The 12,573-nt window shown below is 37.5% G+C and overlaps 1 protein-coding gene across 4 annotated transcripts in view; it reads right to left on the reverse strand.

The window, feature by feature from the left end:
- The window catches only part of SANBR (SANT and BTB domain regulator of CSR), a 56,781-nt gene that overhangs the window by 16,822 nt on the left and 27,386 nt on the right, over window positions 1–12,573 (reverse strand). For all 4 annotated transcript variants that reach the window (XM_047746559.1, XM_047746562.1, XM_047746561.1 and 1 more), the window contains 5 exons: window positions 9,836–9,988; window positions 3,912–4,057; window positions 3,076–3,175; window positions 1,784–1,816; window positions 388–487 (listed from right to left, as the gene is read on the reverse strand). In XM_047746559.1, the coding sequence (XP_047602515.1) occupies window positions 388–487; window positions 1,784–1,816; window positions 3,076–3,175; window positions 3,912–4,057; window positions 9,836–9,988 (532 nt within the window). The remainder of the gene's footprint in view (window positions 1–387; window positions 488–1,783; window positions 1,817–3,075; window positions 3,176–3,911; window positions 4,058–9,835; window positions 9,989–12,573) is intronic.

A 12,573-nucleotide genomic window follows, 5' to 3' on the forward strand; every position in this document is an offset into this window, starting at 1 on the left:
TCTGACAAATAAATAAAATCTAAAAAAAAAAAAAAAGAATCATACTCTGATTACTATTGTATAATGCTTCGTTTGAGTGTCACTTGAAATCACCTCAGGCACACACTGATGTTAAGTCATGCATTTTGAGAAACCCATTAGGTTACACCTGAAGTGAAAATGTGGAGGATTATTTCTCAGAACACTGCACTTTTTAAAATAACTTTTTGTTATTCTGTAGTGTCAGGATTCGGGAATCCTGATGGAGGAGGCTCCTTTTTTCTTTTTTTCCATGTTGCAGCCTACCATGTAGACTTACAGAGCTAAGTCCTCATCCCTTGCATTAAAGCCTTTAAAATGCTACATCTTCATAAAAGTGAGACTTGATTTTATCTTAGAAATCAGTACTTTGTTTCTTGGATATTTCTTCTTCATCTCCAACTTCATCTTCAGTGACCTCAGATCCAGTGGTATATTCTTCTTCTTCTGAAAATAACGATTGTTGTTTCTGAATTAAAAAACAAAACAAAACAAACACACCCTTTAAAAAACATAGTATTAACACATTTCTTATGGATTCTTTCAAACACATTTATCTAAATTTATTTTGGATAAGTAAATTTTTTCAAACACACTTTTCTAAATAAGCCACACAAGATCTGATGAAGTAACCAATGCCTAGTATAACATTTGGGAAATGGGCATAAGAATTTCTATGTTTAGGATAAGGTCACATTACATTAAACATTTTTTTTAAAGATTTTATTTATTTACAGAGAGAGACACAGTGAGAGAGGGAACACAGCAGAGGGAGTGGGAGAGGGAGAAGCAGTCTCCCCACGGAGCAGGGAGCCGGACCCGGAGCTCGATCCCAGGACCCTGGGATCATGACCTGAGCTGAAGGCAGATGCTTAATGACTGAGCCACCCAGGCGCCCCTACAATAATCATTTTTTTTTTTAAAGATTTTATTTATTTGACAGAGATCACAAGTAGGTAGAGAGGCAGGCAGAGAGAGAGAGAGGGGAAGCAGGCTCCTTGCTGAGCAGAGAGCCCGACGCGGGACTCGATCCCAGGATCCTGAGATCATGACCTGAGCTGAAGGCAGAGGCTTTAACCCACTGAGCCACCCAGGCGCCTCTACAATAAACATTTTTAAATTATTTCCTTCACATATCCTAGCAGAGTGATGGGCACATAAAGGTCCTCAGCATTTGTCAAACTGCACCTCTATCACTCAACTGAATGTATGTTCCTTGATATTAAGATTAAATTAAAATATAATAATTGCCATTATTAAAGTAGTCTCATAAGCAAGCACAGGTGCACATTCTCTGGATAAATGTGGTCCTGGATTACTCAACAATAGCTGCATCAGCTTCCTGTTTCTGCCTACCCACCCCACTTTCTGCCATCACTGATCCAAATTTCAGTTGCATTCTTGTGAATATTGGTGGCAGATGGCAGAGTAGTGGCAAATAGGTAAAAGAAAAAAAAGAAATCAACCAACCAACCAAACAAATTTCACCTGGAATTTAATAGATTTGTTTTTTTGTTCTATGTCCTAATGTAACTTAAATGTGAGTTTTAGAAGTCATTAGGGACACATAAGGAGTATACAAGATAATACAGTATGTCTGTTTTAAACAATGGCATTTTCAGTAAGTGCAAAATTACAGAAGCTGAAAAGGATAACCGATTTGAACTAAAATCTATAAAATAAGATACTGGTAAGATTCTATTAAACTAAACTTTAATTGCAGAAGAAAAAGATCCATGAAAGTGGAATATATTTGCTTACTTACCAGTTGCAGAGTCCAATTTTTCAGTGACAAAAACTATAAGAAAGACAAAGGAATAGGAGATTAATAAATCTGCATCTACCTAGACTACAGCTCCTTATTTTTATGTGGAGACTATGGAAGAACTGGAAAAAAGCTGCAAGTATAGGTCCTTTCCAGGTTGAAATATAACTTAAAACTCAGGCAGAAAATGATGTATTACAAATTTTTTATATCTGCTGCCTAGAGAATATGTTTACAAAAAAAAAAGAAGAAGAAGAAAGAAAATCAATACTTCCTAGTGTCATTTCCAAAGGATAAGCAAATCACATGTAGAGATAATCTAACTTATTTTTTGAACTATTTCAATCACTTTTTTTTTTTTAAAGATGCATTTGTTTGCTTGAGAGAGAGAATGAGAGAGCACAAGCAGCAGGAGAGAGAATCTTAAGCAGACTTTGTGCAGAGTGTGACTCGGGGCTTGATCTCATGACTCCTAGATCGTGACCCGAGCTGAAACCAAGAGTCGGATACGTAACTGACGAGGCCACCCAAGGGCCCCTTCAATTACTTCTTAATGTTTATATTTTACTTTAAGTTAAGGAACCAGATTATATATGGATATTCAAGAAATCTAATTTGCTATTTGGTATATAATTCATAAATGAATGTTAATGATTGAATATTTACAGACATTTGAAGTTTACAATGCATTTTACATGGAATATTTCACTTTGTCAAGTAAATGCTACCTCAGCCAATACAAAGCGCAGAAGTTCACAGGCAATTGGAGATGCCCTGGTTGTTAGTAACAAGAATCAAAAAAATCAAAGCTATCCAGCCATCTGAAAAATATTTGTTTTGAAACCTTGCAAAAACTAAATGAATTCCTGATTACAATTTAAAAAAAGGAATTTCGTACCAAAAGAAATTTATAGAATTAGGAGAGGACAAAATATCTCATTCACTCTATCTTCAATTCTCAAATTATTAGTTGTCCATAATAAAACCTCTGAAGACCATGTTAAATTTTTTCCCCAAATTTAAGTTGATTAGTTATTAGTCGAGGGCAAGGAACATGTCCTATTACCCTTAGAGTCCTACTAACTCAGCATAATACCTTGTTGTTATGATCAGGTAGTCAGTAAACGCTTATCAAGCAAATACATTATTAGCCCCACGCTCTAACCAACTGAGCTAACCGGCCACCCTTCAACCAATATTTTAATTTCAGTTTAAACCAATTACATTTCTGTTAAAGATTAAATGTCATCAGTTGTTTATATTAGTAAAGAATAAGTGAAACAGCTACTCACAGCATTGAGCTCCACACTTTTGGGGCCCCATGGTGTATTTGGCTCCAGTAAAACATCACAATCTAGACTCTTCTCATCACAGGGACCAACCCCAGAATCACTTGAAAGAAAAAGACATTTATGGAGAAATGTTCAATTTCATAAGAAGTGAAATGCCAATGATATCTTTTTTATTGCAAATATTTTATAAATTGCTCTTTAGAAACATAGTTCTTGAGCATAAAGTATGTCACCTCAACATTTACATTGCTTAATTCATCTAGTGATTCCCCCAGCAGAAGACACTGACCATAGGGGAGCACCACAGCACTACCAAACACTTGCCAGGTTGTGAAACGGGCTGCTATGACCGGTACTTCTGTGAGAAAGGCCTTCATTAAAGGATCCCCCACTCCCCCACCTGACCGCCTGCTGCAACTGCAAAATGACAGAAGTGACTTCAGAAATTATTAAACTCAAGGAGTTCAAATTTATGCAAAGATGACCTCAACGACTTTTTTTTTTCTAGTTGCATCAATCAAGCATTTAAGAAGGGCTTAAGTAACTTGGGCAAAGAAAAAACCCTCAAAAAATGAATTGTGGGTCCCAAACTTTCAATCACCAAAGACTCCTTTTATTCATTTTTCTTCCCCTTGAACTTCCAATATTTTGAAGTATTTTTCCTACCAAGTAAACACCTGCTTGCTCTGAATGGGAGCTAACATATAATTTCAGTAAGCTTTCTGAAATGATGTAAACGACCAGGGGATTGATTTGGGGAAACACTAGGGAATGGAGGATTCTGATATGTGAAGCATAAATAAAGCTGCAGCACAGCGTTCTCCCCTCTGCCTCACCTAACCGTATCTTTAGAAAAAGGCACAACGATGACATCTTTGTGTTTGTGGAGATCGTCCAGTATTTTAGCAGTTGGGCAGGATGGCAAATCTCCACCTTCACCTTGATCCTCAAGAGCAGCCACGTGGTCCTTCACTTTACAACCCTGTGTCATAAGAGACACGAAATTAGAGAGGTTGGTTTGTTATAGAAATGTTCCTGTAAAGATGATTGTATGATTTTGTTCTTCTTTGCCTGGCAATATCGTCATAGCAACCATTTTACCACCTTTTTTTTTTTTTTAAGATTTTATTTATTTATTTGACAGAGAGAGATCACAAGCAGGCAGAGAGGCAGGCAGAGAGACAGGAGGAAGCAGGCTCCCTGCTGAGCAGAGAGCCCGACGCGGGACTCGATCCCAGGACTCTGAGATCATGACCTGAGCCAAAGGCAGCGGCTTAACCCACTGAGCCACCCAGGCGCCCTTACCACTTTTTTTATTTTTAGAGATTTTATTTATTTTTTTGTCAGAGAGAGAGAGAGAGAAAGAGAGAGAGAACACAAACAGACAGAGTGGCAGGCAGAGGCAGAGAGAGAGAAGCAGGCTCCCCACTGAGCGAGGAGCCCGATGCGGGACTGGATCCCAGGACACTGGGATCATGACCTGAGTTGAAGGCAGCTGCTTAAACCACTGAGCCACCCAGGCATCCCAGATTTTATTCATTTTAGAGAGAGAGAGAGAATGTATGTGGAAGAACAGGGGTATAGGCTGAGGGACAGGGAGAGAGAGAGAATCTTAAGCAGAGTCCATGCTGAGCACAGAGCCTGATCTCATGACCCTGAGACCATGACCTGAGCCAAAACCAAGAGTCAGATTGTTATGGGGCACCTATAACAGTGGCTCAGTGGGTTGGGCGTCTTCCTTCGGCTCAGGTCATGATCTCAGGGTCTAGGGTCAATCCCCGCATCAGGCTCCCTGCTCTGCGGTGGGGCCTGCTGCTCCCTTTCCTGTTCCTCCTGCTTGTGCTCTCTCTCTCTCTGTCAAATAAATAATAAAATCTTAGAAGAAAAAAAAGGGCCAGATGCTTACCCCACTGAGCCAAACATGTGCCCCTTGTCATTTTTTAATAGTTTATTTATTTATTCTTTAAAAAAGATTTTATTTATTTATTTATTTGACAGAGAGAGAGAGAGAAAAAGCAGGAGAGTACAAGCCAGGGAAGTGGCAGAGGGAGAGGGAGAAGCAGGCTCCCCTTTGAGCAGGGAGCTCAACTTGGGGCTTAATCCTACAACCCTGGGATCATGACCTAAGTGGAAGGCAGTTGCTTAACCAACTAAGCCACTCAGGCTTCCCATTTTTTATAGTTTATAATTCCCTACCAAAAATTTCCAAGCTTAGCTTCTATCAACTTAAACTAGTAATCTTCTTTATTTTATAGTGTGTCAATAATTCCAATATTTATAGTTTCTGTGGTTTGTTTTTGTGGCATAAATTCTACTGTTCCCCTTCTTGGTAACCTACTTCCATTTATGTCAGGTTATCTTTCTATGTTGAATATTTTATTAAAAAATTGTTTGTAGGGGTGCCTGGGTGGCTCAGTGGGTTAAAGCCTCTACCTTCAGCTCAGGTCATGATATCAGGGTCCTGGGATCGAGCCCCGCATCTGGCTCTCTGCTCAGCGGGGAGCCTGCTTCCCTTCCTCTCTCTCTGCCTGCCTCTCTGCCTACTTGTGATCTATCTCTGTCAAACAAATAAATTGGAAAAAAAAAAAGCCATACTCATGAAATGTGATTGCCTAGTTTATTAAAAAAAAAATTGTTTGTAGCAATAATTTGAGGTGTAGAATAAGGTTATTTTCCCCCAAAGAGAATTTTTACTGCTTTTGCTAGGTGTCTGGGAACAAGAGCAATCCAAGATGACCTTAATCCAAGTTCAGAACTTGAAATTTCCTAGGCCATGCAATGGAATCAAAGCCAGTTGCTGGCTGGGTGTTACCCAGGCAAAGAATAGTTTATTTCTGATTTAATCTATTTTCTTTGGATCCCAGCTGAAAGTGTAAGGATAGAGCTATTATTCATTACTAACTCCATTCCTCCAGATCCTTTCCAGACTGGTATTTGCTCCCAGGGCAAAAATGGTCTTGAGTGCTGGCTCCCTTAGGTTTATATCATTTCCTATACCTTAACACTAATTCCTTATTATCTTATTAGCTTTTTTGATACTTTCAATTTAATCTTTATAGTTATATATCATCTACCTTTTTTAGTTGCCTTTTGATGGGAGGAATGGTCTGAATTACTAGGTCTGCCATTACTGGAAATATAAATCACCATATAAACTATTTAGATTTCACTTAGTCTAAGAAATCACCTCAACAATATCCATGATGTCACATAAAGATTTATCATACAGTTTAATTACTATTTATTCCTCAACTGTCTCCTGATGAATGGAATACAAGGGGTTAATACAACCATAAATAGACAATAACAAGACAACAAGTTACAACTTTTAGTATTGTTTACAACAATGTGAACATGATAGTTAAAACAGAAACACCATATCCACAAAGAAATCAATGACTAAAAATCATATTACTGCAAAATATAACAAAACCATGAATTAATAAAAGTCCTGGGCCTATCAAAGCTAATTCCATTTCATTTACAGTGTCATACCTGATTTAAATAGCTTTGTACGCAAACCATCTACCTAACATTAAATACAAACATTATGTGGGTAACCTATTACCTCATCAATAAAACTTCTGACTAATTGAAGTTGGTGACTGGTTGTAAATATAACAAACTACCTTCCAGCTTAAATCCCATGATCCACCATTTCAATAACATTCATGTTAATACCCCAAATTCCTTGGCCCTAAATCTCATCATACCCACCTGGTAAAACCTCAATGACCCACTGTCTCCATATTTGCACTCAAGCAGCTTAGCCCTGCTGGAGAGAGTCACATAAAAGCATGCTGGATTTCATTGTGAATTTAATATTACCAAACCCCAATGGGCTCTCAAATTGCTTAGGAACCTACAACCTTTCTCTGGGAAATTCACTCTCATGTTTTCCAAAAAGACTATTTTAAACCTTGAATACTTTCTTCAAACCTTGGAAGAACTTTCCCTTTCCCCTCTCAATCTTAGCAGATGGCTTTTCCCTCATAACTTCAGAGATAAGAAGAAAGGCATTAGATTGGAAAAAATGCATCCAAATGATAAAAACATAATTTTACTAATAACTGCAAACCCCCTACTCTTTTTTTACTGTTCCAACAGAGGAATTGCCCTTCTTCTCATTTAAACTAATACTGCCTCATAACCTTTTATCATCAACCTCTCTTCCTCAACTGGATCTCCCACCAACTTTAAAAAAGATCTCTAATATTAAAACAAAATAAAGCAGAGACAATAACCAAATACCTATAGTATAATTACTGATTTAGCTTCTCCATTATCCAATTTCCCAAAAGAGCTGCTATTCATACTGCCCACATTTGTTCTTCCACAACCCATACCAATCTGGCTTTGGCATCTAGTACTCCAACAAAACAGTTTTTCACACATGAATTCCAGGTTACCATAGTTAAAGGACAGATTTCTTTCATTATTTTTTCTGACTTCTTGGCAGTATTTGGCATCATGGACTACTTTCTCTTTCTTCAAATACTACTCCTTTGATTTTCATGACAACATCCTTGGTTTTCCTTCTATTATTCCCACCGCTCCTGATCTTTGTCTTTTGTAGGCTCGTGCTTTGCTATCCAGCCATTAAATTCTGGGAGTTTCTCTAGGCTTCTCTATAGGCTCTCTGCTCTTCTTATGCTCACCTAGACCTGCTGGTTTCAATTCTCACTTATGTGCAAAAAGACTTAAAATTATCACTTCCAGGTAGCCAATTCTCTGAGCCCCAAAACCCACATATCTAACACTCTTTGCCTGGTTGTCTCCTAAAACACCTCAATCTCAAAATGTCCAAAACAGAACTCCTGAGCTTCTCTCCAAACCTAATTCCCTTCTTGTTTCCTCCTCAGTAGACAGCACCACCACTATCCAGTAGCACAAGCAAGAAACTGAGTTATTCTTGACTTTTTCCTCTGTGATATAATCCATCAAGCCATTTCAGTTTTACCTTCTTAATTCTGAATTCATCTTTACAACCCTGGGCCAAGCTATCATCATCTTTAAGACTAAGCAGTAACTACTCTCAAACCTGACGACACTTAATATCCCTAAGCCACTCTCCACACTGCAACTTATCTTCAAAACCCAAAATTTTTAAAAACAAAAAAAAAAACAAAACATGGCCTATAAGCTCCCGTCCGTGCATTGCCTAACACCTACCTACCTTGCCAGCCTTTTCTTTTTTTTTCTTTTTTTTTTTTTTAAAGATTTTATTTATTTATTTGACAGACAGAGACCACAAGTAGGCAGAGAGGCAGGCAGAGAGAGAGGGGGAAGCAGGCTCCCCGCTGAGCAGAGAGCCTGACGTGGAGCTCGATCCCAGGACCCTGGGATCATGACCTGAGCCGAAGGCAGAGGCTTTAACCCACTGAGCCACCCAGGCGCCCCTTGCCAGCCTTTTCTTAAACTGTTTTCTATAACAGGCAGTTTTGTTCAGTCTTTCTCATTCACTGTGTTCCTTCTGGCCTTGGTATTCAGACTATGTCCCTCCTCTTTGCCTCACAAATACCCGCCCTTCAGATTTCAACTGAATGCCAACTCCTTGACTTCAATGCCCAGGTCAGACCAGCCTACTATAGACATTTATGGCCCTGCATACGTCTTCAAACATTTCTCTGCCTGCTTTTTACCCCCCTTTGATACTACTGCATGAGCTATAAGCTCCACAAAAGGAGAAACTATTTAATTTTACAGAAGTTAGATTATTCTCTGCCTTGCACAGTGTGACACAACTGTGATACTTCATAAATAACTGTTGTATGGATGAGGAGGAGGAAGAGCTTTAGGTTCTTTTCCTCCACTGATGAAATTTAATTACATAACATTTTCAAAAGTGTTAGTGATCAAGGACTCTAACCTACGGCAATACTCACACATTGTACCAAGATATATGTATAAGGATGTTCATTACAACACACAAATACCATCAATCTGGAAACAACCTAAATGTTCATTGATAGGAGGCTGGTTAAATAAATTGTGATATATGCACGGCTTAGGATATTATGCAGCAGTAAAAGAAATGACAGAAAGATAACCTAGGTATATTGTTGATTGAAAAGGGCAAGTTATAGAATAATATGAATAGTATGATCCTATTTCCAATATAGAAAACTGCATGTAATTTGTGCTGGAAATGTATAAAACAGGGGTGCCTGTGTGGCTCAGTTGGTTAAGCATCTGCCTTCGGCTTAGGTCATAATCTCAGGGTCCTGGAATCAAGCCCTGCATTGGGCTCCCTGCTCTGTGGGGAGCCTGATTCACCCTCTCCCACTGCCCCACTCCCAGCTTATATGCGTGCTCTCTCTCAAATAAATAAAATCTTGAAAAGAGAGAAGGCAAGAAAACTTAATATTAAAAAAAAGAAAAATCGTATAAAACAAAGTCTGAAAGGAAACTGTTAACTGTGGTTACCTCTAAGAAAAGATGCAGAACAAGGGAATGGTATAAAGGGACTTCTACTTTTAACTATACTTATTTTTGTATTGTTTAAAGTCTTTCCTATATGAATGTATCATCTTTATGCTTTAAAAACAACAAAAGGAAGAAAGATTAAATAGTGCAGTGAGCCCTGTAACTACAAAAGGGCAACATCCAAAATTTACCTCGCTGGCTCAACTGGTGGAGCATGAGACTCTTGATCTTGAGGTTGTAAATTTCAGCCCCATGTTGGGTGTAGAGATTACTTAAGATAATAAAATCTTTTTTTAAAATAAAATCTTTGAAACAACAAAAAAACAAAATTTACCTTTGTAAGCTGAGTGGGATCAAACCGAAGAACCTTTTGGTTACAGCAGGGATAAATACCAGTGCCAACAGTACTCAGTGAACTTGATGCGGTAGGATAAACCACTGTTTCTGAGTGATATTGACAATGTGAAAATTCTATACAGAGAAAAGCCTGAATAAAAGAAATATATAAAATCAATTATTATTCCCACAATAAAATTCTACATCCCAAAAAACTTTACTCAGGACTACAAAATGTATGTTCCATTTATTTTCTTTTTAATTTTTAAAAAGTATTTTATTTTTTTTATTTGGGAGAACAAGAGAGCATGAGCAGGGGGAAGGGTAGAGGGAGAGGAGAAGCAGGCTCTGTGCTGGGCAGGGAGCCAAATGGACTTGATCCCATGAACCTTGGATCATGACCTGAGCTGAAGGCAGATGCTTAACCAACTGAGCCACCCAGGTGCCCCTGTATATTCCATTTAAATAACACGTACAGGTCCCGACATCGGGCTCTCTGCTTGTCAGGGAGCCTGCTTCCCCTCCTCTCTCTCTGCCTGCCTCTCTACCTACTTGTGATCTCTGTCTGTCAAATAAATAAAAATAAATAAAAAAAATAATAATAACACGTACAGAAAAGGCAAATCTCTAGAGACACAAAGTAGATTAGTGGTTACCTGGTGTTGGAGATAAATTGGGGAATGGCAGCAAATGGAAACAAGGGACCTTTTTTGGAATGGTGGAAATGTACTAAAATTGGATGGTGGTGATAGATGAACAACTCTGTAAACTTACTAAGAATCAGTGAATCGTACACTTAAAAGAAATGAATTTTATGGCAGGTAATTACACCTCAATGAAGCAAAGCAAAAACAAAACACTTTACTCAAAATTCAGGTGCATTAAATTGATCTCAATGTACATCTAATTTTATAAATAGCTAATCAAATAAAAAGTTTTCCAATGAAAAAATGAAATAAAATTTGCCTCACTTGATTTTTCTTAGACATATTTTTTAAGGTAAATATTTAGCACCAATGTTAATGAAAACTATGTGATAACTTTGAATACTTGAATAGTTTAATTTTAATAATAAAATTAATAGTTTTCAGATATGTTTACAAGTTGATAAAATAAAGAACAACATTAACAATTTTAAGCACTTATTTTAAACATAAAAGCAATAAAAGATAGTCCATAATTCCAAATTCTTAGTCATTAGTTCCAATTATGATTTTTAAACCATTTTTAATTTAATTTTGAGTATAGGAGTGCCTGGGTGGCTCAGTCACTTAAGCGGCCAACTCTTGGTTTCGGCTCAGGTCGTGATCTCAGGGTCCTCAGACTGAGTCCCACGTCAGGCTCTGCGCTTGGCAAGAAGTCTATGTGAGGATTTTCTCTTTTCCTCTGCCCCTTGCTCCTGCATTCTCTCTCTTTCTACAATAAATAAATCTTTAAAAAATATTTTGAGTGATAATAGCTATAAGGTGCACTCTCATACACAAAATATTTTACATCTGAAATATTTTATGAGTTTATAAACTCTCCATAAGAAATACTGTAAATCAATATTCAATTTGCTATAAAGAAGTGAAAAAGTCCCTCACACTTTCTGTGTTCCAACATGCTAAACAAGTCAGATTTTAGAAGCTTGAAATCCTTGATTATTAGTGCTAGTCCATTGTAGGGAGTATCTACTAAATATCTACCAAGTTTAAAAAACAAACGAATAACCTCTGTCCCCCGCCCTCCAAACCTAAGCTAACAACAAAGAGTGTGGTGAGGGTGTGGAACAACTGGAACTCTCACACAGAGCTGGCAAGGATGAAAAATGACTCAAGGACTTTGGGAAACTAAGCGTCATAAATGTTAAGCTTACATTTACCACACAATCCAGCAATCCTACTTCTAGGTAATAACTCAAGAAGAATGAAAACGTATGTTCATATGAAAGCCTGTATGGAAATGTTCATAGTTGCTTTTTTCATAATAGCTCTAAACTAGAAACACTATAAAATCCTTCACAGGTGAGTGGATAAACATACTGGGATACATTTACACAATGTAGCACAAAGAAGAAATAAACTGACACATAAAGCAATATGGATAAACTTCAAATCCATTTGCTAAGTAAAAGAAGCCAGATCAAAAAGCTAAATACAGTATGATTCTATGTATATGACATTCTGGAAAAGCCAAGTAAACACGGACAGTAAACAGATCAGTGCTGCCAGAGGCTGGGGTGGAAGAAGAAATGAGAAGAGGCCCAGAGAAATGTCTAGGCTGATGGAAGTGGCTTATGCTTTGACTGCGGTGGTAGTTACATGACTATATGTGTTTGTCGAACCTCATAAAAAAGGATGAATTTTACTGTATAAGGATAAATTTTACTAAATGAATGCTATACTTCAACAAATCCAATTTAAAAAATTGTGGGAATTGGGAGTCCATTGGGTGGAAATTCACATAGTTTGAAAAAACTCACCATGATAGGTTTGATAAGCTGTTCTTCCTTCCATCTACTGAAAACTGTTACTTAAGTGAGAGAGGAAGTTACTGGGGGCAGGAGACATTAGGCATTTATAAAAAAATTCATGTAGAACACTCTGGATTTATGCCTAAAACTGATTAGGAATGACTGTGACTTACAAAGATCTACATATTCTATAAAAGGATTTATTACAGATACCTTCAAATAATAAGCTTTCTTATGTTTTTATTACAGATTTCATTTATTAAACAAAATGAACAAAATCT

This window comes from Lutra lutra, chromosome 9 (assembly GCF_902655055.1).
Source record: "Lutra lutra chromosome 9, mLutLut1.2, whole genome shotgun sequence".
NCBI classification, from domain to species: Eukaryota; Metazoa; Chordata; class Mammalia; order Carnivora; family Mustelidae; genus Lutra; species Lutra lutra.